Source organism: Trachypithecus francoisi, unplaced genomic scaffold, assembly GCF_009764315.1.
Source record: "Trachypithecus francoisi isolate TF-2019V2 unplaced genomic scaffold, Tfra_2.0 Lachesis_group6, whole genome shotgun sequence".
Taxonomy (NCBI): Eukaryota; Metazoa; Chordata; class Mammalia; order Primates; family Cercopithecidae; genus Trachypithecus; species Trachypithecus francoisi.
In genome coordinates this window covers 34,803,705-34,831,468 of record NW_022681471.1, presented here as the reverse complement: position 1 = coordinate 34,831,468, position 27,764 = coordinate 34,803,705, and the positions used below count along the sequence as shown (strand labels likewise).

The 27,764-nt window shown below is 36.5% G+C and overlaps 1 protein-coding gene across 4 annotated transcripts in view; it reads right to left on the bottom strand.

The window, feature by feature from the left end:
- The window catches only part of KLHL13 (kelch like family member 13), a 215,659-nt gene that overhangs the window by 25,882 nt on the left and 162,013 nt on the right, over positions 1–27,764 (bottom strand). For all 4 annotated transcript variants that reach the window (XM_033201330.1, XM_033201331.1, XM_033201329.1 and 1 more), the window contains one exon: positions 22,704–22,845. In XM_033201330.1, the coding sequence (XP_033057221.1) occupies positions 22,704–22,845 (142 nt within the window). The remainder of the gene's footprint in view (positions 1–22,703; positions 22,846–27,764) is intronic.

Below are 27,764 nucleotides of genomic sequence, written 5' to 3'. Positions count from 1 at the left end.
CAAACTGCTTGTGGAGGTATGAAATCAATGCTCAAGATCTGGACAGCTTTGCTTAGCTAAGACACTGGGAGCTTTTATCCTTTTCACAGATTTTATCATTTTGCGTCCCTTCACACTATCATTTTTTTTAAATCCTTTAACCTTTCTCAGTATAATCTGGTGTCCCAAAAGAAAAGAAGTTGAGGCACCTACAGCATTTTTAACAAATTCAGAGTATCTTCTATTCCACACTTAATTTATCTACCTTTGGCAAGTTATCTGCTTTTGTAAGGTTTTGCATTTATTTTCACAACATATAGTGTCCCCTTCTAAACATTTCATAACTTTTATTTTTATATGCATAAATGAACGACCCCACTATCCAATTCCATATTAGTGAATTTTATTCTACATTATGTCTATCTTTATTCAAATGATATCTGTCAATTCAGATTGTTTTCAAACAAATTCTAAACATCTTGTTTGTATATCATTTTCCAGATATCCCAGTTCTGTCTAAAGAGAAGCTCCTTCTGACTATACACATGGTTGTGTACAAGAAGGCAGTCATTTCTCTAAACAACTTTTATTCTCTGATCTTCTAGTGGAGTATGCATGCATTAAAAGAAAAAGAGAGAGGTTCATTATCCTCCAAAATTCTCATCTGCCTTCTATATATCTACTTTTTGCTTTCACTCACAAATCTTTTCCCAATTTAAGAAGTCTTTCAAAGATTCCTGCCCACTCAAAATAAGTCCTTTTACTGTAAAATCATTTTCTTTCACCAAATTTGTACTCACTATTCTTGAAAGATTTATATAAACATTTTTGTCTATTTCCATATGCTGGTATACCATATACCTATGCAGCTCTGCTTTAGGCAAATTGTTCAGTTTCCAATTAGTTTTTCAGAGTGTCCTTAAAATTGCTTCTGTTGATTTAAACTCATCATCTTTCCAGTCTTTCTATCTCAACACTTATCTTAGTTCTCTACTTTTCTGTCTCTGTGCCTTGGGTTTGATTTAAGAGGGGCTTGTCTGTTTTCAATTTCTTTAATATTTCCCTTTCTTCTATAAATCTCCCCATATCTTCCTTTATTTTCTTCTCCATATCCTGGAAAAATAGCATCATTTAATGCTATTTTGATGCTGGAAAACAGCATTAAAAACATGTTTTTTCTCTTCACTGTATTAAACTCACCCAATGTATCAAAACTTCAACCTCTATTAAATAGAGAGAGGTACATATCTAATACCAGGAAACAAAGAAAGACCGAAACATACTAATGAGTTTGATAAATTTTAAAATGATCATATTAAAATAGAATAGGATATGACTTGACATTACAGGATTATAACATGGAAACCAGACAAGCTATGAATAATTTGTATAAAAATTGCTTGGATGTCAATAGCTTTCAAGTGAAATATAATGCTATTTTGAAAAAAAGCTACATTGATACTGTCAGGTATTTAAAAGGAATTTGATAAACAAATCATTCAACTAAATTCTACATTAGAACAAACTTACTACCATATTATATCTAGTTTTGATCATTGTCATTTTAAGTAGAGAAAAACGAAACGCATCCTGAAAAGAGTAGTGAAAATTATAATGGAAAATATGTTCTATGAACAAAGATTAAGGAACTAAAGAAAAGAAAGTTAAGAAATGGCTTTACTCCAATGTTATGTAAATGTAATGTATTAGATAAAAACAATACCAGCCATGTTTTTATGAGGCTGCTTTTCATTTTATTCAAAGGACAGAAAAAGGAACAGATGCACTTAAGTTAAAAGAAATACATAGGCTGGACATAAATGTTTATATTAATTTTAAACTCTGTGCTCATTACATAACACTGCTTAGACTTTAAAAACTTCTTAAAGGCTATCACTGCATTACAGCACAACTTCTGGTTTTCAGAGACTTCTTTGATCTGACCCCAACTTTATTTTCATTAGTTCCCTATGTACTCTGACCCATCTTATCAGGTTGTTCTCCAAACTATCTCATTGGTAATAAAAAATTTTTTTTTCACCTGGAATATCCTCCCTCCTTCAAAGACTAGTTTAAATTAGACCTCCTTTGTTGTTGTTGTTTTGTAGAAAAGGGATCTTGTCATGTTACCCAGGCTGGCCTCAAGGATGCCCCCCAACCGCCACCTGTCTCAGCCTCCCAAAATGCTGGGATTACAGGTGTGAGCCACCACACCTGCCCAAATTTCACCTCCTTTGTAAAGCTATCTCTCACACATCATCTCTAAAATAATTAGGCATTTTTAGTCTGGATTTCACTATTACTTATTCAATTATATCCTATAAATTTATGCTTCCAGTAAGAGAGATTAGACTTACATTACCTCCTGAAACTCTTTAAAATCAGACAAAACTATATGGGAAAAAAGTTAAAAACATTGAAGGAAAGAGATCTGTGAAAGATAAGAAACAAATTAGGTGAGCCCTATGACTGTCTAAATTTACTGCCTACGGATTCCCGACAGAGGTACGGGGAGTGGGAACCCAGGCAAAACCTAGTATTCTCCTAGAGCTGAGATTCTGGGGACGTCAAGGCAGATAGGACAGAATATAAGAAGAGAGATCAGCACAGAGAGAGGATTCCAGAGCTCGGAAAACAGTTACCCTCAAGTATTTCAGCGACAAATGATAAGCATATTTGTCTGCAGAAAGAACCGCCAAAAAGGAGCACAAGGAATACTCTCCAAGGATCACAAAGGACTGGAAGTCGTTTCTATTCAAACCGTGAGAGTGGAAACCTTACAAGGCTGGGGCCTTAGGTAGAGTGCTCAAAAGGATTCTGTCTCAGTACTGGGGGAACGTTTGCTCTAGAATAAATGCTGTCCTGGTGCAATTTCACGAAGCTTAAAAGTAAATGAAAACCATATGTTAATGAAAGATGAATTGAGAATGAAAATCAGAATGCAAACTTCCACCAAGCTGATGGTGAGTCCCCACCCCACCTCCTATCTTTTATTTCCCAGTGTACCCCGACCTGGACTTACAGGGCATCATGTAACCTGGAAACAGTCACCTGTCAACAGACAGAAAAAGCTCCAGGAGAAGCCCGCTACTTCTTCATTTATTTTTATTTACTTTTTTATTTTTTTGAGGCAGAGTCTCACTCTGTCGCCCAGGCTGGAGTGCAGTGGCGCGATCTCGGCTCACTGCAACCTCCGCCTCCCCTGGGTTCACGCCCTTTTCCTGCCTCAGCTTTCCGAGTAGCTGGGACTACAAGCGCACGCCGCCTTGCCCGGCTAATTTTTTGTATTTTAGTAAAGACGGGGTTTCAACGTGTTAGCCAGGATGGTCTTGATCTCCTGACCTCGTGATCCGCCCGCCTCTGCCTCCCAAAGTGCTGGGATTACAGGCTTGTGCCACTGCACCCGGCCGTCCACTTCCTTCTTTTTTTTTTTTTTTTTTTATTATACTTTAAGTTCTAGGGTACATGTGCATGACGTTTATATCATGTATAACTCCCCAATGCAATCCCTCCCTCCTCCCCCCTCCCCATGATAGGCCCCAGTGTGTGATGTTCCCCTTCCCGAGTCCAAGTAGAGAGCTTGGAGAGGACGCCTCGCCTTGCCTCGCCCCGCCCCGCCCCGCCCCGCCCCTCTCCGCCCGTCCCCGCCCCTTCCTCCTTGGTCAGAGAAGCAGTGATTGTCCTTCTGTGGTGAATATTCAATTCAATTCCTCTCTCTGTCTTTGGGCCAAGATGTGGGTGCAGTCATGATAACTGTGTGGCAGAGCAGGGAAAATAAGGTCCCAGCTTTCAGGCCAAAGGGCCAAAATAGAGCCCTGGCAACTGGAAAGAATCCGGAAGGAAAGAATCCGGAAGATGGTCCAGGTGGAGGAGCATGGAGAAGAGACCTCACAAAGTTCCATACCATGGAATACTGCTCAACAGTAAAAGGAACAAACTATTGACATACATAACAAAATGAATGAATCTCAAAAATATTATACCAAGTAAAATAAGCCAGCCCCAAAAGCTTACAGACCATATAATGTCATTTATGTAACATTTCCAAAAAGACAAAAATAAAGCGACAGAAAATAGATCAGTAGCTTCTAGGGTTTAGGGATGGTGGTGGGTATAATTACCAAGGGGTAACACGAGGGAGTATGCTGAGGTCATGGAATGGTTCTGTGTCATAATTCTGGAGACTAAATGAAACAATACATATGTTGAAACTCATAAAAGTATGTACTAATAAAAAATTGACTTTTACTGTATGTTAATTTACAAAAATAAAAGTAAAAGGATGATAAAAGATATACAAAGCAAACACCAATTCAAATAAACCTAGCATGACTACAGTATCAAACAAAATAGATCTCAGAGCACAGTACCAAAAATTAAGCAGGTAATTTCATAATAAAGGTCAGTTTACCAAGAGAACATAAATTCCTTAGATGTTTGTGTGTTTAATAGCAGAGTTTCAAAATGCATGAAGCAAACTCTGAGAGAACTACAAATAGAAATAAACAAATTTACAATTATAATTGGAGATTTCAATACCATTATCTCAATAATTGATTTTAAAGGTGACAGAAACCAGTAAATATACAGAAATCAGCAAGGATATTGAAACAACACTATCAACCAACTTGACCTAATTGGCATTTACAGAATACTTCACCAAAGAACAGTAGAATGCAAATTATTTTCAGGTATATGTGAAACATTTACAAGATAGATCATATTCTGGGCCATAAAACTAGCCTTAAAAAAATTTTAAAGGATTCAAGTCATACAAATTATTAATATGTTCTCTGACCCCAACTTAATTATATTAGAAATCAAAATGGAAAAATCTCTGGGAAATCTCCAAATGTTTTGAAACTAAAACATACTTCTAAATAACCCATGAAGAAATCAAAGAAAAACTAGCAAGCATTTTGAACTAAATGAAAATATAACATCAAAAATTGTGGAGTGCAGATGAAGCTCCACTTAGGGGAAATTTATATCAGTCAATGACTATATTAAAAAGAAGAAACATCTCCTATGAAAGATCTGTTTCTTTCTTAAAAAACTAGAAATAGAAGAGCCAATTTATCCCAAATTAGGCAGAAGAATCACAATTATAAAGATCATAGTGGAAATCAATGAAATAGAAAACAGAAAGACAGAAAAAGCAGTAAGACCAAAAGCTGTTCCTTTGAGAAGCTCTATAAATCTGATAAAACTCTAACAAGACTGATTAGGGGAAAAGAGAGAGAAAATACAAATACCAATGCCAGGATGAATAGAAGTGGCACAAACTAGAGATTCTACAAGTATTAAAAGGATAACAAGGTAATACGAACAACTTCATGCCAATAAATCTGACAACTCAGTTTACACGGACAAATTCTGTGAAAGACACAAGCTACTAAAGTTTTAGAAGAAATAGATAAGCTAAATAGCTACATGTCTACTATAAAATTAAATTTTAATTTAAAATTGTTTCCCCAAGGAAAACTCTAAGATGAAATTATTTCACTGGCGAAATCTATCAAGCATTTAAGGAAGAAAGAACACCAATACCCCACAAACAAATCCAGACTATTAGGAGGAGAGCATATATCCCAAGTTATTCTACGTGGCCAGTGTAAAGGTAAACTGAGGCTGGAGCCGAACCGGGAACGAAGACACAAGGCAAATGGCAGTGAGAATAGCCTTTATTATCGCAGGCGAGGTTCCTCCGTCCAAAGGTGCGGGCCAAGGAAGTCGCACTGAGGGAGGAGGGTAGGGGCTTTTTATAGCCCGAGAGGTAGGGAGGCTGGTTGTGCAAACAGGCCTGGGGGGTCTTGAAACTACTAGGGCAGGAGTTGAGTAAGGGTCATGAGGAAGGGGTCTTTGGAAACTGTTAACCGAAACTGCTGTTTACGAACTTGTGGAATGCAGGTGAGCTGCAGTTCATGGGGGAGTATGGTTGCCCAGCCAGAACTCTGAGGCATGTAAGTCTGCTGGTGTGTACAAGGGTGAAGAGAGTCTTTAACAAAAGGCCTGCTACCCCAGGTAATGCCGCCATGTTGGGTCTAGTTTCCTGCCTAACAGCCAGCATTATTCTAATACCAAAACCAGACAAGACAATCACAGAAAGCCAAGATCAAAATCCACTGGGCACAAAGATGTAGAACTTTTCAACAAAATTTTAGCAAGCCAAATTTACTGATATATAATAATAATAAATACATCATGACCAAGTGAAGAGTTTATACCTCCAATGCAAGGTTATTTTCACAATCAAAAATTAATCAATATAAATCACCATACTAACAGACTGAAAAAGAAAAATGCTACGATCATTTCTTAATTGCTACAGAAATAAAAGGCATTTGTCAAAATCCAACATTCATTCCTGATTTTTTTTTAAAGTAAACTCGCCAGATGTGGTGGCTCATGCCTGTAATCCCAGCACTTTGGGAGGTCGAGGCAGGAGGATTGCTTGAGCCAGCTGTTTGAGACTAGCCTGAGCAATATAGTGAGACATCGTCTCTACAAAAAAAAAAAAATTAAATTAGTCGAGTGTCGTGGCACACACGTATAGTCCCAGCTACTCTGGAGGCTGAGGAAGGAGGATTGCTTGAGCCTGGGATGTGGAGGTTGCAGTAAGCCAAAATCATGCGACTGCACTCCAGTCTGGGTGACAGAATAAGACCTTGTCTCAAAAAAAAATTGGAAAATTAAAATAAATGTTTAGCAAGCTAAGAATAGGAGAGAACTTCCTCAAACCTACAGATAACATCATACTTAATGGTGAAAGACTGAATGCTTTCACCATTTTTCTGGAGGTTTTATCCAGTGTAATAAGGTAAGGAAAAAAAGGCATCAGACTGGAAAGAAAAAAGAAAAGAAAAATAAAGGGAAAAGAAAAGAAAGGAAGGGAGGGCAAAGAAAGGAAGAAAAGGAAGAACGAAGGAAGGAAGGAAGGAAGGAGGAAGGAAGGAAGGAAGGAAGGAAGGAAGGCAGGCAGGCAGGCAGGCTTATTTATAGGTGAAATGATTGCCTATATAGGAAAACCTATAGAATCTACCCAAAAAAGTTGCTAGAACTGATAAGTCAGTTTACTAAGGTTGCACAATGCCAGATCAATAATTAATAACAAACTGTATTACTATATACTAGCAACAATCAGAAATTTAAATTATGTATTCCAGCATATTTGACTTTCAAATTGGTATGTGATAGCCCTCTCTATCACTTTGACACTTGCAAATAACCAAAAATACTCAATTGAGAGAGCAGGACAAGAACACACAGAAGTGGCCTAAAAAGGGAAAGTGGCAGACAGTCTTCCAACTTTTGTCCTAAAGATACACAGTCAATTCAAAGAATAAGAATAATTTATTGTACCTCAACCTGAGTGCCCCAAGAGCTATGCCCAAGAAAAACTATAGACTCATTTCCCTATATTCTAGCTGCTATTCAGGAAATGAAAAGAAATTAAAAGTATCATTTTCATAAAAACCACAAGAATCTAGACTGTTTGAACTCTTATTTTATAAAATGTAAATTATCTTAATCATTATGCTTGTTTCTTTTGTTAACAACATATTAACAATATATTTTTAAAGCTGTTTATTTTATTATCATAATGTTTAGAAAAAGGATATACTTCATCAACATGACATTATCAGCAACCCAAGCATTTACCTTAGGATAAACATTCAGAGAAGTTAACCCAGGGAAAGGCAACACATGTTAATCTCTTAGGCTCTTAGAATAACCCATTTTTTTAGCATTCTATTAACTAGATGATAACTTAAGACTATAAAATGATATCTTACATTGACTTTAGAACTAAAAATGAAGAGAGAAAGTAAGTAGTTGTAAGGGAGGAAAACACAAAAAGAACAGTCCAATAGGCACCAATCTTAAAATGAGAAAATGTCAACTAGAAGCCTACATAGCCAGAGTAACGAGGCATTTTCTTCTTTTTTTTTTTTTTTTTTTTTTTTTTTTTGAGGCGGAGTCTCGCTCTGTCGCCCGGACTGGAGTGCAGTGGCCAGATCTCAGCTCACTGCAAGCTCCGCCTCCCGGGTTTACGCCATTCTCCTGCCTCAGCCTCCTGACGAGGCATTTTCAACCTTTATAAGTTTGAGTAAGTATCGCCAGTAATCAGGAAATGATTTGTTTCCATATACCTAAGTATTCTGTAATTAATATACACTGCCACCAGCTGAAGCATGATACCCTAATTATGGCCTCCAGGTCTTAAGGATGAAAGGGATGTTTTCAACTGGCAGTTAACATTTTTCTCCTGTTTTTTTCTCTTTCTTTTTTTTTTTTTTTGTTGTTGTTGTTGTTTTCTTTTCAGCAGGAGAATGGAAGAAAGGCAGGCCAGCAAGAAGACATTCTGCATAATTCTGCTACTTCTATCAAGAATAAAATATTTATTATATCATTCATTCCAAACTTTTAGCCTTTGCTAATACATCTTTTTACATTTATAGTTAATGAACACAATATTTATAGACATTGTATTTAAAAGGTAAGACAATTAGAGCAAGACTAGTAGAAATAAAAATACAAAACTACACCATCATCAAATCTGGGTTCAAGTCTCAGTGTTTATCACTTACTGGCTATGTGAAGTTGGGCAAGACTCCTAATCTCTCTGAGCTTCAGTGTCCTTATCTATAAAATGGAGATAACAATCCTTGCCTTTTGTACCTCATAGCATTTTTTCAAGTATCAATGAGGAAAGTATATATGAAACTGATTTATAAGCTGCCATCCAAATTAATTTAATCCACAAACAACATCAATAACAACATTAAAAAGGCACTGAGTACTTTCTCTATCCCAGGGCTAAGCTCTTTATATGTATCATTTCTTAATACAGTTTAATTTTTAATTATAATTGACACATAATAATTGTACATATTTATGGGGTACAATGTGATGTTTCAATGCATGTATACATAGTATAATGATCAAATCAGGGTAATTACTATATCCATCATCTGAAATATTTATCATTTCTTTGTGACTTTGTGGCAATAACATTCAAAATCTTCTCTTGTAGCTTTCTTGAAATATATATTACATTGCTATTTACTACTGTAACCCTAGCCCTAATGTGTAATAGAAAACCAAAATTTATTCTAACTGTAACTTTGTACTCATTGACCAATCTTTCCCAGTCCTTTCCTCTCCCCTACCCTCTCCAGCCTCTGGTAACCACTATCTTACCCTACTTCTTTGAGACTACCATTTTTAGATTCCAAATATGAATGAGAACATGCAGTATTTCTCTTTCATTGCCTGTTAAGGATTTATTTCCTTAACATAATGTCTTCCAGGTTCATCCATATTGCCACATATTACAGGATTTCATTCTATTTTATTGCTTAATGGTATTCCATTATATCTGTCTCTCTATCTATATCATATTTATATATAGATGTAGATATAAAATTTTTTCTTTATCCATTCATTTGTAGATGAGCATTTAGTTTAATTCCATGTCTTAGCTATTGTGAACACCACTGCAATAAACATGAATGTGCCAATGTCTCTCCAACATGCTGATTTCCTTTGGATATATACCCAGTAATGGGATTGCTGGATCATATGGTAGTTCCATCATTAGATTTTTAGGAACTTCCATACTGCTTTTTATCATTGTTGTACTAATTTACATTTCCACCAACAGGATATAAGAGTTCCCTTTTCTCCACATCATCACCAGAATTTGTTATATTTTGTCTTTTTTATAATAACCATTCTAACTGGAATGAGATGATTTTGCATTGTGTTTCTGATTTGCATTTCTCTGATAATTAGTGTTGTTGTGTAATTTTCCACATATCTGTTGGCCATTTGTATGTCTTATTTTGAGGAATGAAATGTCTATTCAGGTCTTTTGCTCATTTTTAATTGGATTATTTATGGGTTTTTTGTTTTGTTTTGCTTTTTTTGCTGCTAAGTTCCTTATACATTTTGGATATTAACTTCTTATCAGATGCATAGTTTGCAAGTACTTTCTTCCATTCTGGAGGTTGTGTCTTCACTTGGAAATGCAAGAGTCTGAAGGGCCAAAGCAATCATGAGCAAAAATAACAAAATTGATGTCATCACACTACCTGGTTTCAAAATATCCTACAAAGCTATAGTAAACAGAACAGCCTGGTTCTGGCATAAAAACAGACCCACAGGTCAATGGGACAAAATAGAGAACCCAGAAATAAATTCATGCATTTACAGCCAAGTGATTTTTTTTATAAAGATGCCAAGAACACACATGAGGAAAGGACAGTCTATTCAATAAATGGTGCCAGGAAAACTGGATATCCACATATGGAAGAATGAAACTAGTCTCTCACTACACACAAAAACTAACTCTAAATAGGTCAAATACTTAAAAGTAAAATCCAAAACTGTGAAACTACTAGAAGAAAATACAGGATAATGCTTCATGAAATTGGGGTGGGCAAGGATTTTTTAAATAAGACCTCAAAAGCAGAAGCAACGAAAGCAAATAGACAAATTGGAGTACATCAAACTAAAAAGCTTCTTTAGAGCAAAGTAGCATCTCTTTTAATGATAATTAGTATGCTAGTAATACAAAAGGTGGACATTTATTAAGCAGCATCATGTACTGATCACAGGCATACAGAAACAACAACTTAGATCCTAGACCTTGAGGAGCTCACTGATAGATGATATTTATAACAGATAAAATGTATGAATAGAAGAAGCTACTAACTCTGCTTGGGTCAAGAAAAGTTTAACAGAAGAGGTGCCATCCATTTAAGATGGATCATATACACCATGGAGTACTACACATAAAAAAGAATGAAATCATGTCCTCTGCAGTAACATGGATACTGCTGGGGGCCATTATCCCAAGCAAATTAAGGCAGAAACAGAAACTGAAATATCATATGTTCTCACTTATAAGTAGGAGCTAAACATTGGGTACACATGGACAAAAAAATGGAAATAATAAACATCGGGGATTCAAAAGGAGGAAGAGAGAAATGGGGGAAGGGTTGAAAAACTACCTATTGGGTACTATGTTCACTACTTGAGCAATGGAATCACTAGAAGCCCAAACCTCAGCATCACGCAGTATACCCATGTAACAGACTTGCACACGTCCCCCTGAATCTAAAGTAAAAATAAATACTTTTTAAAAAGAAAAAAAGATAGGTCATTATAAATAAATTGAGGTTTACCAGACAGGAAAAGTAAAGTAAGGGCATTCCAGGGAGAGGAAATGTGTACAAACACACTAACATATAAACACACAATATATGTTTAGGGAATAGTGAAAAATCCAAAGCCTTCCAGGCATTTTCCTTGACCCACTCTCCTACTAACTTTGCCAAGATAATACAGAAGCAGATCATATGGCTGAACGGATAAAGAATTGGAGATTGCCAAAGCAATTAGCAGTACAAGAAGAGACCATAAAACTGAAGGTGCTTGGAGAAAATGCTTGTAAATCATGTATCAGATAAGGGATCTGTATCTAGAATACATATATATGTAAAAATACATATATGTAATATAATATAACATATATGTGTGTATGAACTCTTACTACTGAGTAATAAAAAGATAAACAACCCAACTAGAACATGGGTGAAGGATTTCTTTTTCTATTTGTTTTGGTTTATTTTCTTCTTTCCTGGTGACTTGGCACAGAACAAGAATAAGATCTGTTTTTTCTTCCAGGACCACATACAAATGGCCAAAAGCGTTAAAAAAGATATTCAACATCATCAGCAATCAGGGAAATGCAAATCAAAACTACTTCACACCTACAGGGATGGCTATAATACTTTAAAAAAGACAGTTAATAAATGCTGATAAGAATGTGGAGAAATTAAAAACCTCATGCACTGCCAGTGTGAATATAAAATGGTGCAGATACTTTGGAAAACACTGGCAGTTCTTCAAAAAATTAAACAGAATTACCATAGGGTCCAGTAATTCCACTCTAAGGTATATATGCCCTCACAGACATTTACACAAGAATATTCATAGCTTTTATTCATAAAAGACAAAATGTATGAAAAAGAAATGCTTATCAACGAATGAATAGATAAACAAAATATCCACACAATGGAATATTATTTGAACACAGAAAGGAAGGAAGCATGTTATATGCCACAATATAGACGAACCGTGAAAACATTATGGTAAGTAATAGAAACAAGTCACAAAAGACCACATATCGTATGATTCCATTTATCTGAAATGCTCAGAATAGACAGATCTACAGAAACAGAGAAAAGATAAATTGTTGTTGTATTAATCCATTCTCACACTGCTATAAAGAAATACCTGGAACTGGTCATTTATGAAGAAAAGAAGTTTATCGGTTCGTCATTCCACAGGCTATACAGGAAGCATGGCTGCGGAAGCCTCAGAAAACGTACAACCATGGCAAAAGGTGAAACAGGCATATCTGACATGGTGAGAACAGGACGAAAGTGAAGGGAGAGGTGCTACACACTTTCAAACAACTAGATCTCTTGAGAACTCACTCACTATCACGAGAAAAGCAAAAGGGAAAATCCACCCTCATGATCCAATTGCCTCCCACAAGGCCCCCCCTCCAACACTGAGGATTACAATTTGACATGAGATTTAGGCAGGAACACAGAGCCAAATCATATCAGTTGCCATATTGAGGAAAGAGTTGGGGGCAAGTGTGGAGTGACTGCTAACAAATATGGGCTTCTTTTTGAGGTGATTATAATGTTCTACAATTGATTGTGGTGACAGTTGCACAATCCTGTGAATATACTAAAAGCCATTGATTTGCACAATAAATGGGTGAATTATATGGTATGTGAATCATATCTCAATAAAGCTATTATTTTAAAAACTGAAGGTGCTAGGAAGGGTATCATTCAATGAATTACCATAGGGTAGGACAATAAGAGAAAGATGCTGACAACTTGGTATAATAGGGAGAAGTCAAAGAACAGAAAGTTTCCATGAAAAATAACCACAGATGTAGTAGTAGCCAAGGAGTGAGTGAAATGAAATAATCCTTGATTTTACCAATTACTATTTAAGCTAACCCTAGTTAATCTTTCTTACTTGAGTAAAATTCATTTGCCCCGCTAACTCAGTCATGGATTATCCTAGAATTTGTTCAAGATTCTAGCAATCCAAGCCTGTTAGGTAGTAAATGACTTTCTAGGAATTTTCTTTGACAGCCTAGTTTGCTGAAGCCATTCAATGGAGATGAGTAACCTGCTAGACCTGCTCAAGCCAACCATTTGCTCAAGCCAACCAGATGGATACCTTATTCGGTATACCCATAACTTCTTTTTTTATTATATAATCACATATTAATACATAATCATTTAACTCATTAACTATTTTCTGTTTTCTTCAATAGTCATTGCAGAAAATAAGTGGCCTCATCCATCTGCCCAATCTTGACCAGTGGGAGACACCATGACTCCTAGCCTCAATGCTCTGCTCTGTCTAGGTGAGACTTAAAGAGGAAGAGGAAAGACCCTAGTCTGAGAGGAACTCCATCTCATAGCCAGGGCCTGGTCCATTAACGACCCCAGGGGCTCAGGAGCTCCCTGTGGTATACCCATAACTTCTGATCAGCTCTATTTCCTGTGAGACCGTCTCCATTTAGCTCAAGTGGAAGGAAAATAAATGAATATTTATTATGAACCTTATTTCCATAAACTGTGACATTTAATCCTCAAATCTCTTATCCAGATTACAAATAAAAAAAGCTGGGCCAGAGAGCATAAATGATATTCCCAAAGTCACATAACTAGCTAATAAGGGGCACGATTAGAATTCTAGTTTTGGCTGAAACCCATGTCCTTCTCACTACAATTAGGCAGTGGGTAATCCTGCAGAGTGAGACTTATTACAACAGTTTCTCCCCATGGATCAGTCCCCCTGACAGCTACTTTCAATGCCTTTTGAAGCTGGAGTATGTGTTATTGCTAATTTTAAAACAATGATAACATTTACACATTAAACACTTCTCTAGCTTGTTCTCTTGACAACCACGCACTTAAGATTAGATTTTAAAATCTAATCTTAACAGGGAACCTGTTAGTGCTTGGCCTTAAAAATCTCAATTTGTGAGAACATAATTTTTAATAAACTTTTAAACAGAACATAGAAGGGTTTTAATAGCAATATAGAGTGGTATCTCTATGCTACCACAGGAAATATTGTAACAACATAAAAAATCAGTTGAAGAAAAAGTATCTTCAAGTAACACAAAATTTCAGGTTACTTTCACATAACTGTTCTTTCTCAGCCTAGACCAATGAGCTAAGGCATGGCAGAGCTAAGGGCTCTGAGACCCAGCTACACTTGTTTTGTCGGCTGTTATATATTTTTTTATTACAAAGGTTATGCAGAAAAATATTTCCATTGTAAATAAAAATTAAACATTGTAGGATTTTACAGAGCAAAATATGACAGTATTCCTCAGCTTCCCTAGTGTTTCCCTACCATTTGCTATGCATTCACATTCATATGTATACATATTGTATAACTTTTCTACTGATAAAAAGGATTATACAATACATATTGCCTTATTACATTTCTAACAGCTTTATTGAGATATAATTTGAATACCATACAATTCACCCATTTAAGTGCACAAATCAATGGTTTTAGTATATTCACAGATATATGCAACGATATCGAGTCAACTTTAGAATATTTTTATCACTGCAAAAAGAAACCCTGTACCCTTTAGCTTTCATTCTCATATCCCCCCAATTTCCCTAGCTGTAAGCAACCAATAGTCTACTTTACATCTCTATAGATTTCTTTATTCTGGACATTTCATACAAATGGAATCACATAAAATATGGAATCACAGAAAATAGGAACTTTGGTGACTAGCCTCTTTCAATTAGCATAATGTTTTCAAAGTTCATCCATATGATAGCATGTATTAGTACTTCATCTTTTAAAACAGCTGGATCATATTACATTGTATAGATATATCACATTTTCCCTGTTACTTTTTTTAAATATCTTATATTCTTTCCATTGAATATGTACAGATATTACTCTTTTTAGTGACTGCACACTATTGCATAGTTTTGGTGCAACATATTTCATGTAACCATTCACCTACTGATAGATATTTAAGTTCTTTCTAATGTTTATCCATTGTAACAATAATTTATAACCTACATAAAATATATAGTGAGAAAAGAAAAGGCCATGACTCTTGGAGGAAGAAGGTCCCACCTCTAGAACAATGGTCTTAAAAGTATGTTCCTTGATCTGCAGCATCATCTAGGAACTTGTTAGAAATGCAAATTCCTGGGCCTTATCCCCAGAGTTTTTGATTCAGAAATTCTGGTTTGGGACCTAGTGTTCAGTGTTTTAACAAGCCCTCCTGATGATTCTGATATGCACTAAAATTTGAGAGCCATTGCTCTAAATATCTCTCACTGCACTACAGTGGCAATCATTATTTGGTTTCCAGTAAATTTTAAAAATTAACAGGACCACAATAATTGGCTTTAACTCATGACTACTATGGGCATTACATAAGGTAGGAATATAGTAGTGAGTGGGGTATTTCTCATTTTTCTTTAGTGAGAGCACTTTAGTATACCAAAAACACTTCTTCCTCACATACTTTTCCTATCTGTTTGACCCCTTATTCTCTCTTTCCATAACTTGGAAAATCAACAAGTAAACCATTTATGCAGCTTTTTTTTGAGTACCTTAAAAATCTATCCTCAGATATATAACAAACAAAAATAGTCAAAGACTCGTTTTCATATATTAGAGGATTAGAGGGATTTTTTTAAATATACTTTAAGTTCTGGGATACATGTGCAGAACATGCAGGTTTGTTACATAGGTATACACGTGCCATGGTGGTTTGTTGCACCCATCAACCCATCATCTACATTAGGTATTTCTCCTAATGCTATGCCACCCCTAGTCCCCCACCCCCTGACAGGCCCTGGTGTGTGACATTCCCCTCCCTGTGTCCATGTGTTCTCATTGCTCAACTTCCACTTATGAGTGAGAACATGTAGTGTTTGGTTTTCTCTTCTTGTGTTACTTTGCTGAGAATGATGGATTCCAGTTTCATCCATGTCCCTGCAAAGGACATGAACTCGTCCTTTTAATGGCTGCATATTATTCCATGGTGTATATGTGCCACATTTTGTTTATCCAGTCTATCATTGATGGGCATGTGGGTTGGTTACAAGTCTTTGCTATTGCGAACAGTGCTGCAATAAACATACATGTGCATGTATCTTTATAGTAGAATGATTTATAAATTCTTTGGGTATATACTCAGTAATGGGATTGTGGGTCAAATGGTATTTCTGGTTCTAGATCCTTGACGAATCACCACACTGTCTTCCACGATGGTTGAACTAATTTATACACCCACCAACAGAGTAAAAGTGTTCCTATTTCTCCACATCCTCTCCAGCATCTGTTGTTTCCTGACTTTTTAATGATCAACATTCTAACTGGCATGAGATGGTATACAATCTCACAATATACAATCATGTCACCTGCAAACAGAGACAATTTAACTTCCTCTCTTCCTATTTGAGTAAACTTTATTTCTTTCTCTTGCCTGATTGCCCTGGCCAGAACTTCCAATGCTATGTTGAATAGGAGTGGTGATACCATCTCTGTGGTTTTGATTTGCATTTCTCTAATGATCAGTAATCCTGAGCTTTTTTTTCATATATTTGTTGGCCACATAAATGTCTTTTTTTGAGAAGTGTCTGTTCATATCCTTTGCACACTTTTTGATGGGGTGGTTTGTTTTTTTCTTGTAAATTTGTTTAAGTTCTTTGTAGATTCTGGATATTAGCCCTTTGTATGATGGATAGATTGCAAAAATTTTCTCCCATTCTGTAGGATTTCTGTGCACTCTAATGATAGTTTCTTTTGGTGTGCAGAAGCTGTTTAGTTTAATTAGATCCCATTTGTCGATTTTGGCTTTTGGTGCCATTGCTTTTGGTGTGTTAGTCATCAAGTCTTTGCCGATGCCTATGTCCTGAATGGTATTGCCTAGGTTTTCTTCTAGGGTTTTTATAGTTTTAGGTCTTACATTTAAGTCTTTAATCCATCTTGAGTTAATTTTTGTATAAGGTGTGAGGAAGCAGTCCAGTTTCAGTTTTCTGCATATGGCTAGCCAATTTTCCCAACACCATTTATTAAATAGGGAATCCTTTCCCCATTGCTTGTTTTTGTCAGGTTGAACAAAGATCAGATAGTTGTAGAAGCATGGCATTACATCTGAGGCCTCTGTTCTGTTCCATTGGTCTATATATCTGTTTTGGTACCAGTACCATGCTGTTTTGGTTACCGTAACATTGTAGTATAGTTTGAAGTCAGGTAGTGGGATGCCTCCAGCTTTGTTCTTTTTGCTTAGGATTGTCTTGGCTACACGGGCTCTTTTTTGGTTCCATATGTAATTTAAAGTAGTTTTTTTTTTTCTAATTCTGGGAAGAAGGTCAATGGTAGCTTGATGGGGATAGCATTGAATCTATAAATTATGTTGGGTAGTATGTCCATTTTCATGATACTGATTCTTCCTATCCATGAGCATGGAATGTTTTCCATTTGTTTGTGTCCTCTCTTATTTCCTTGAGCAGCAGTTTGTAGTTCTCCTTGAAGAGGTCTTCCACACCCCTTTTAAATTGGATTCCTAGGTATTTTATTCTCTTTGTAGCAATTGTGAATGTGAGTTCACTCATGATTTGGCTGTTTGTCTATTATTGGTGTATAGGGATGCTCGAAATTTTTGCACATTGATTTTGTATCCTGAGACTGCTGAAGTTGCTTATCAGCTTAAGGAGATTTTGGGCTGAGATGATGGGATTTTCTAAATATACAATCATGCCATCTGCAAACAGACAATTTAACTTCCTCTCTTCCTATTTGAATAAACTTTATATCTTTCTCTTGCCTGATTGCCCTGGCCAGAACTTCCAATACTACGTTGAATAGGAGTGGCGAGAGATGGCATCCTCGTCTTGTGCCAGTTTTCAAAGGGAATGCTTCCAGCTTTTGCCCATTCAGTATGATATTGGCTGTGGGTTTGTCACGAATAGCTCTTATTATTTTGAGATACGTTACATCAATACCTAGTTTATTGAGCATTTGCAGGATGAAGGTGTGTTGAATTTTGTTGAAGGCCTTTTCTGCATCTATTGAAAAAATCATGTGGTTTTTGTCATTGGTTCTGTCTACGTGATGGATTACATTTTATTGAGGATTTTTGCATCTATGTTGATCAGGGATATCGGCCTGAAATTTTCTTTGTGTGTGTGTGTGTCTCTGCCAGGTTTTGGTATCAGGATGATGCTGGCCTCATAAAATGAGTTAGGGAATATTTCGTCTTTTTCTATTGTTTGGAATAGTTTCAGAAGGAATGGTATCAGCTCTTCTTCATACCTCTGGTAGAATTTGGCTGTTAATCCATCTGGTCCTGGGCTTTTTTTGGTTGGTAGGCTATTAATTACTGCCTCAATTTCAGAACTTGTTATTGGTCTATTCAGGGATTCGACTTCTTCCTGGTTCAGTCTTGAGAGGGTGTATATGTCTAGGAATTTACCCATTTCTTCTAGATTTTCCAGATTATTTGCATAGAGGTGTTTGTAGTATTCTCTGATGGTAGTCTATTTCTGTGGGATCAGTGGTGACGTCCCCTTTATCATTTCTTATTGTGTCTATTTCATTGTTCTCTCTTTTTTCTTTGTTAGTCTGGCTAGAGGTCTATCTACTTCGTTGATCTTTTCAAAAAACTAGCTCCTGGATTCGTTGAGATATTGAAGTGTTCTTCGTATCTCCATCTCCTTCAGTTCTACTCCAATCTTAGCTATTTCTTGTCTTCCGCTAGGTTTTGAATTTGTTTGCTCTTGCTTCTCTAGTTCTTTTAATTGTGATGTTAGGGTGTCAATTTTAGATCTTTCCTGCTTTCTCTTGTGGGCATTTAGTACTATAAATTTCCCTCTACGCACTGCTTTAAACGTGTCCCAGAGGTTCTGGTATGTTGTGTCTTTGCTCTCATTGGTTTCAAACAACTTATTTATTTCTGCCTTAATTTCATTATATACCCAGTAGTCATTCAGGAGCAGGTTGTTCAGTTTTCCTATATTTGTACGGTTTTGAGTGAGTTTCTTAATCCTGAGTTCTACTTTAATTGCACTGTGGTCTCAGAGACTGTTTGTTATGATTTCTGTTCTTTTACATTTACTGAGGAGTGTTTCACTTCCAATTATGTGGTCTGTTTTACAATAAGTGTAATGTGGTGCTGAGAAGAATGTATAATCTGTTCATTTGGGATGGAGAGTTCTGTAGATGTCTATTAGGTCTGCTTGGTGCAGAGCTGAGTTCAAGTCCAGAATATCCTTGTTAATTTTCTGTCTCATGAATCTGTCTAACATTGTCAGTGGGGTGATAAAATGTCCCACTATTATTGTGTGGGAGTCTAAGTCTCTTTATAGATCTCTAAGAACTTGCTTAATGAATCTGGGTGCTCCTGTATTAGGTGCATATGTATTTAGGACAGTGAGCTCTTCTTGTTGCATTGATCCCTTTACTATTATGTAATGCCCTTCTTTGTCTTTTTTGATCTTTGTTGATTTAAAGTCTGTTTTATCAGAGACTAGGACTGCAACCCCTGCTTGTTTTTTGTTTTCCATTCGCTTGGTAAATATTCTTCTATCCCTTTATTTTGAGCCTACGTGTGCCTTTGCACGTGAGATGGGTATCCTGAATACAGCACACTGATGGGTCTTGACTCTATCCAATTTGCCAGTCTGTGCCTTTTAATTGGGGCATTTAGCCTGTTTACATTTAAGGTTAATATTGTTGTGTGAATTTGATCCTGCCATTATGATGCTAGCTAGTTATTTTTGCCCCTTTAATAATGCAGTTTCTTCACAGTGTCAATGACCTTTACAATTTGGTATGTTTTTGCAGTGGTTGGTACCGGTTATTTAGTGCTTCCTTCAGGAGCTCTTGTAAGGCAGGCCTGGTAGTGACAAAAATCTCTCAACATTTTCTTGTCTGTAAAGGATTTTGTTTATCCTTTGTTTATGAAGCTTAATTTGGCTGGATATGAAATTCTGGGTTGAAAATTCTTTTGCTTAAGAATGTTGGCCGGGCGCGGTGGCTCAAGCCTGTAATCCCAGCACTTTGGGAGGCCGAGACGGGCGGATCACGAGGTCAGGAGATCGAGACCATCCTGGCTAACACGGTGAACCCCGTCTCTACTAAAAATACAAAAAACTAGCCGGCGAGGTGGCGGGCGCCTGTGGTCCCAGCTACTCGGGAGGCTGAGGCAGGAGAATGGCGTGAACCCGGGAGGCGGAGCTTGCAGTGAGCTGAGATCCGGCCACTGCACTCCAGACCGGGCGACAGAGCAAGACTCCGTCTCAAAAAAAAAAAAAAAAAGAATGTTGAATATTGATCCCCACTCTCTTCTGCTTTGTAGGGTTTCTGCAGAGAGATCTGATGTTAGTCTGAAGGGCTTCCCTTTGTGGGTAACCCGACCTTTCTCTCTGGCTGCCCTTAACATTTTTTCCTTCATTTCTACCTTGGTGAATCTGATGATTATGTGTCTTGGGGTTGCTCTTCTTGAGGCATTTGTGGCATTCTCTGTATTTCCTGAATTTGAATGTTGGCCTGTCTTGCTAGGTTGGGGAAGTTCTCCTGGAGAATACCTTGAAGAGTATTTTCCAACTTTGTTCCATTCTCCCCGTCAATTTCAGGTACACCAATCTAACTTAGTTTTGGTCTTTTCACATAGTCCCATATTTCTTGGATACTTTGTTTGTTTCTTTTCATTCTTTTTTCTCTGATCTTGTCTTCTCACTTTATTTCATTTAGTTGATCTTCAATCTCTGATATTCTTTCTTCTGCTTGATCAATTCGGCTACTGATACTTTTGTATGCTTCACAAAGTTCTCGTGCTGTGTTTTTCAGCTCCATCAGGTCATTTATGTTCTTCTCTAAACTGGTGATTCTAGTTAGCAATTCCTATAAACTTTTTTCAAGGTTCTTAGCTTCCTTGCATTGGGTTAAAACATGCTCCTTTAGCTTGGAAGAGTTTGTTACTACCCACCTTCTGAAGCCTACTTCTGTCAGTTTGTCAACTTATTCTCTGTCCAGTTTTGTTCCCTTGCTGGCGAGGCGTTGTGATCCTTTGGAGGGGAAGAGGCGTTCTGGTTTTTGGAATTTTCAGCCTTTTTGTGTTGGTTTTTCCTCATCTTCGTGGATTTATCTACCTTTGGTCTTTAATGTTGGTGACCTTCAGATGAGGTTTCTGTGTGGATGTCATTTTTGTCGATGTTGGTGCTACTCCTTTCTTCTGTTTGTTAGCTTTCCTTCTAACAGTCAGGCCCCTCTGCTGCAGATCTGCTGGAGGTGCTAGAGGTCCACACCAGACCCTGTTTGGCTGGTTATCACCAGCAGAGGCTCAGTTGGAAATGCAGAAATCACCCACCTTCTGCGTTGATCTTGCCAGAAACTGCAGACTGGAGCTGTTCTATTTGGCCATCTTCCCTTTTCCCTACACAGCTTTAAGATGTCAGGAGATGGAAAGATTTTCATTCCTGACTCTCAAATATCTATTGATGATACCCACAGGACAATGAACCTTAGATAGACCTCAGCTCCAATTAGAAACTGAAATACTGGGGAAATGGGATTTTACTGAATTCAAAGATTGAAACTAGAAGGAAATTTAGAGGTATGCTAGTCAAAAGTCACATTTTGGAGAAAAAGAAAATGAAATCCGGTGAAATTACATTTAAACACAGAGGATGCACAGCAAGTTTAAACCTTGTCCCTCATTATATTATATTCTATATACAGCTTTACTATAATGGTTCTTGATCAGGGATATGCATGAAATCCATCTGGGGAGATTTCTTTTAAATATGCATTTAGAAAGACATATTTTCATTATCTTACTAAGGGTAGTAAGAGGACCGATATAATTTAACTATCTTTAGAAGACATTAATGGACATCCAGTATCATATCGCTCTCTAATTCAGCAATGCCCACAGAAGTCGGAAAATGTCCACAAAGGTCAGAAGTACTTAGGCTTCTAATCCCTGTGCTAAGTAGTTCCAGATTGCTGTGTTTCATGTTCTTTTGGCTTTCTACTGTGTTTCTGTCCCCTGCTTTGATTTTAGTTATTACTTATTACATGTATCAGAGGGTTTGTATCCAGCAGTCCTAACCGCTACTCCCACAGGTACTACTACCAATGTGAGTTGAGGCACCAAATAAATACAATCTTTAGATCCATTTCAAAGATGATAGTAAAACAGGCTGTGAATGAGGAACTAGAAAATTCAGTGTAGGGACCCTGTAATACTTACTTTGACTGCTATGGAATGAAATCAGATATGGTATTCTGTAAGAAAGTGGCATACTGGCAAAACGTCCTTTACACAAACCAAACAAAAAAATTGACTTTGAGGATTTTTTAACCTCAGGAATGTGTACATTCCTCCACCAAGATTTCTCTCCTGGTTAGTTTTTGTCTTTGTTTATTTATTTAATAAACTTCATTTTTTAGAGCAGTTTTGGGTTCACAGCAAAACTGAGCAAAAAATAGTTACCATATATTTCCTATTCACACATACACACCCACAACCTCCCCCACTTCTGACATCCTGCACCACAAAATCCATGGTGGGTTTTTTAAAGCTATGTAAATACTACCAAAGAGACAGCTTAAATTACCTGTAACACCACAGAACTGTGGGTATTGCTGGTAAAGATGCGTGTAGGTCCTGCCTTGGAAGACTGCAAATGGGATGAGAGGCCCATTTCACTGCCTCCAAGGGACAATTTCATGTGTTGGTCTTCCTCTTCCACAAGAGATCTGAAAGTTTTTTTACATAAGAAAGAAGGGGAAATTAAAACTTGTAAAATTTACAATGAGATCATTTAGAAAAAAATCAATCACTATTGCAATCATATGACCATGCAATATGGTGAATATTGTTTCACTATATTATATGCTTGTATCACTCTTTATCTTAGAAGAAATGTATATTTGTAAAATGCTTTCCAAGTACAGAAAATATAGATGATAACTGAGAAATCAACTTAAAAGGTGGTTCAAAATTATAGTCACAGAGTTTTTAGAGGCCACAGTAATTACTGTTGATATTTTACTATTTAGATAGCAATGCCATCAAATTGTGTTGCATATAGTTAAAATTAATTTGGAACACCTAATTTTGAAAAGATAAAAATAATAGCTACCATTTATTGAACAGTCATTATATAGCAGGTACTTGCCAATAATTTTATACACAGACTAAAGAAGGGTCAGAAACCACTTACCTGGGGTCAAAATGTTATTAAAGTGGTTGGCCCAGGGTTTGAATCTAGGTCTAGTCTGATTCCCACTCCAAACCCCCATTAATAAAAGTAAAAGATTAGTTGTGGTATATTAACGCATTACTTTCTCTTCTGTTATTAGTAATAGTTCTAGTCAACCTCAACTGAAGAAAATTTTTCACATGAAATAATTTCTTTTTCTAACAGTATCTCTCACTTACCAGTTTGGGATTGTTAAATAGCTACAGTCTAGTCACATTTCCACCTTTTCAAAGAAATGAATACTAAAAATATAAATACAGACAATTCTGTATTTGCACATATTGCAGTAATAATATTTTCAAGGGGCATAAGTAAGAGGGGGGAGAAACTTAGTCAGTAGGTCACTTCGTTGCAAAAAGAATATGACAATACATTTGACAGTTTAAAAATCTCAGTTAGGTTATATTAAAAATGGGCCATTATTAACAACCTTTCATCATTTCTTAGAAGAGATCTTATGTTTCTCCATAGGTATACATTGCTAAAATAATCTCTGGATCACCTGCCTAAGAGTGGGGAGCCCAAGGCTCATGAATTTGGTTCTGCATTCATGATATAGACTGCTAAAAAGACTGCTAAAGTAGACATTAGGAAAAAAGAAGGAGAGCAGATTTTCAAGTGCTGGAACTCTTCATCTTTTCTGTAATTTCCTCAATTTGGAATTATTTGCTTTTCTAACCGTCTAACTGAGCTATCCAATATCAGAAAGGTTTCACCTTTTTTTCCTATCATACCTATAACCCCAAGTGACCAGTTTTAACAAGAAAAAGACTATACTAAAGATTCTACTTTTTGAATTATGACAACAACCAAGTGGTTTTAAGTCTTGCAATAATTAGCAAAAATTTTGGCCTTAAGGGTGACATCAATTCTTCTTAATGATATTAGAGCCATAGTATAACCAAAAATGAATTAATAATACATAACCATGTTTAATTCAATTCTGATAGGTATTTAATAAAGAAGAGAATTTAAGTAAGGTTTTAAAAAGCATAAAAGAAAATGGATATAGCCTTCCACCAGAGCGTCAGAAATAGCTTTAAAGAGAATTAAGTTATATTTATGATATATAGCACACACACACACACACACACACACACACTTTTAAACAACTTTTGTGGACAGGCATTTAAAATTACAGAATCAATTGGAAAAGTCAGAAATTGATTGATGGTGACTGGTATCCCTAACCAGAAAATGTCTATTCATCCAGATTATATTAATAGGATATTCAAGCAGACCGTTTTATTAGTTTCTGTATTCCCTGCACAGAGCCTGGCACAAGAGACTTAATATATGTCCTCTGAATGAATACAGAATCTTCTTTCTGTAGATCATTCTAAAGACATTTCTTAGTTACGCAGTGCTTAAATGACCATCAATTTTATAAAACCATCAATTCTTACAAAACCACAGATGTAAAAGGGATAGGAGTAAAGCTGAATTCACATTGCCAAAATGACATATGCTGGAAATTGCTTTTTTGAGTAAACTACAGATAACAACTTGTTTACTTTGTCATTTGTCTCTTGCTCTTAAAAACAGAAAGCAAAAAGTGAAAATGCAGCCCTTTCTTGCCAATATAATATGCTTGCCTTTTTAATTAATTACTTCAAAAGCTGAAGAAACCTGGACTAAAATTATCGTTTTCATGATGTTTTATCAGTATCTTCTGACTTTTTAACATTCAAAACACTCCCTACTAATTTCTGCATTGGTAACAGTACATGCCATGTTAACCTTCTTAGCAGATTCAATATTCCCATCTATCTCCCCTTTATTAAGTTTATTGATTGAAAGTGAAGAGCACTGTTCTTCAACAGTGCAAAGAGATAACACTTCTCTGCAAACCCCAAGCCACAATTATATCAATCTATGCTTAAAGGAATGATTATCTGAGTAATGCCAAGAAAAAAAAAATAACAGTTTTTAATCTGATGTTTTTTCAACTCATATAGTTAAACACAATAGACATACAAGTCATTCTCAATGTGGGGAGGGGGAGCAGGAGGCATTTTGCCCCTCCTCCCACCCCCACGATTCGTAATGTCTACAGACATTTTTCTCTGTCACAGCTGGGGATGCTGTTAAACATCTTGCAAAACACAGGACAGTTCTCTAGGTCAAAACTGTTCTCAGGCAAAAAAGCCAAGTGCCAAAGGTGAGAAATCCTAATATAGAGGAATTTACTGTCTCGTGAAAATTTTTCTCAAGCAATTTCATGACTTAAATAATTTCCCCATCATAGGGTTGAATCCATGAGGTAATGCTAGCAATATGAAACACAGCAGGATTATTAATTACCACTAATTCTTCCAAGGCTACCTAACAGAATACCTCTGCTCTCCACAGGTCTATCAGTTTGAAAACTCAAGTCTAAGAATAAATAAGTAGATAATGGCTTTGAAGTTTATAAGAAAATTATGCAGCAAAGCTGTTGTTTTACATAAGCCCATGTAAGAATAATAATTTCCTAAATCTGCATAAAACAGTTGTTATTTGGATCCACTTTTACATGTTAAGTTAGAATCTGGCAAATTCTGTCTAAATAGTCCCATTTCACCAACCCTATAAAATTATTCATGGGAGAAACTATATTAACCAATTTTGTTTCTCAACATTAAATCTCTCTTTTCCCTACAATATTATAGTCTGCATATTGCTTGCATGCCACCCCCGGCCTATCCCATCACCACAGCACACATCTTATTCTCGAAACAATGGCCAACCATAAACCTCAAGAGCAATCTTTCACAAAGAATCACTCAACTGTGCTTGCTCAAAGAAAACAACTACTTTTTTGATGAGTATTAGCTTAGAGATGGAGGCACTGTCTGATCATTTTACTGAAAGCATTGTAAACGTGGTCAAACCAAACATACACAGACTGTGGCATTTCTCTGCACTGCATTTAAAGACAAAGGGAAAAAAAGTCTCAGCCATTGTCATATGTTAACAAAGGGCTGCCAACATTGTAATCTTGCCTCGAAATGTCCACATATTTAAAATTACCCGAAGGGAAACGTGTAAGTGATATGAGCACACAATTCACAAAGATCAAGGTGCAAATGGTTAGCAGATAGAAAAATGTTCAACCTCATCAGTATTCCAGAATATGCAAATTAACACAAAGATTCTATCTTTAAACCTGCAAAATTATCAGAGTACAAGATATACTCTCAAAATTGCTAGTGCAAACATGTAATAAACTCCTACTACTGTCTGCATAGAATTGTTCACCCAAATGGATTTTTTTCAAAGGAAATTTAAAACTCACTAAATGGACAAATGTGTTTTTTTTAATAGCAAGCAACATGACAATGAAGAATTGTGTCCTGGTATCTATGTCCTGGTAGGTAGGCCACAGCAAGAGTGCTCTGCTGATCTGATTTAAATGTGTTTTCTTCAATGAATCCCTCTGTAGAGGTTTAATTGGAAGAAGTTCTATAGAAAACCATGTACTCATATAATTCATTATAGTAAACATGTTTGTTGGAATGCTATACGGGGAAGGAGAACGTACCTCTTAATTGCATCATTTGGCTCAAAATCTACAAATAATCTTCCAATGCTCCTCAATCTCCATACCTAAATAAATCCCATGATAATCCACTGAAACCAGTACCATTGTGTTTAAAAAATAAGATATCAACTTGATAAATTATAAAATATGTACCTCAATTTCTTGGTTTCTACCATTGCAAATAGCAGTTCATGTTATACAGAAGCCCAGGTGTGGTCAAATTTCATTGTCAAGGAAAAGGGAACATTTTGGTGCTTCTTGAAATTATTATCATGAAAACACAATAAAAACACTTAATTTTTCTTGGTAGAGAGGTTATGTGTGCCAACTCATGCATTGGTACATTAATGTCTAGCTCACATCAAATAAAAAGCCACATCTTGATACTGCTATGAATAAAAGATTATTCTCCACACTTTCCTGTACTATTTGTAATTTCTGAGGGGAAAAAAGAAGAATTAGAGAAAAGCTAGAAAGGTAAAAGTATATGAACAACACTTTTCTATTTAGTTCCCTCATTTTTTTCATAGTGCTTCACTTGCCATCATTTCATTACCAAAAAGGGTTAAATCTAACAATATATTCTAAAAACTCAATTTCACTGCAACAAAAGAATGAAAGTCCCAGGCCGGGCATGGTGGCTCACGCCGGTAATCCCAGCACTTTGGGAAGCCAAGGCAGGCAGATCATCTGAGGTCAGGAGTTCGAGACCAGCCCAGACAATATGGTAAAACCCCGTCTCCACTAAAAACACAAAAATTAGCCATGCACAGTGGCACGTGCCTGTAATCCTAGCTACTCAGGAGGCTGAGGCAGGGGAATTGCTTGAACCTGGGCAGGGGAAGGTGCACTGAGCCGAGACTGCGCCGCTGCACTCCAGCCTGGGTGAC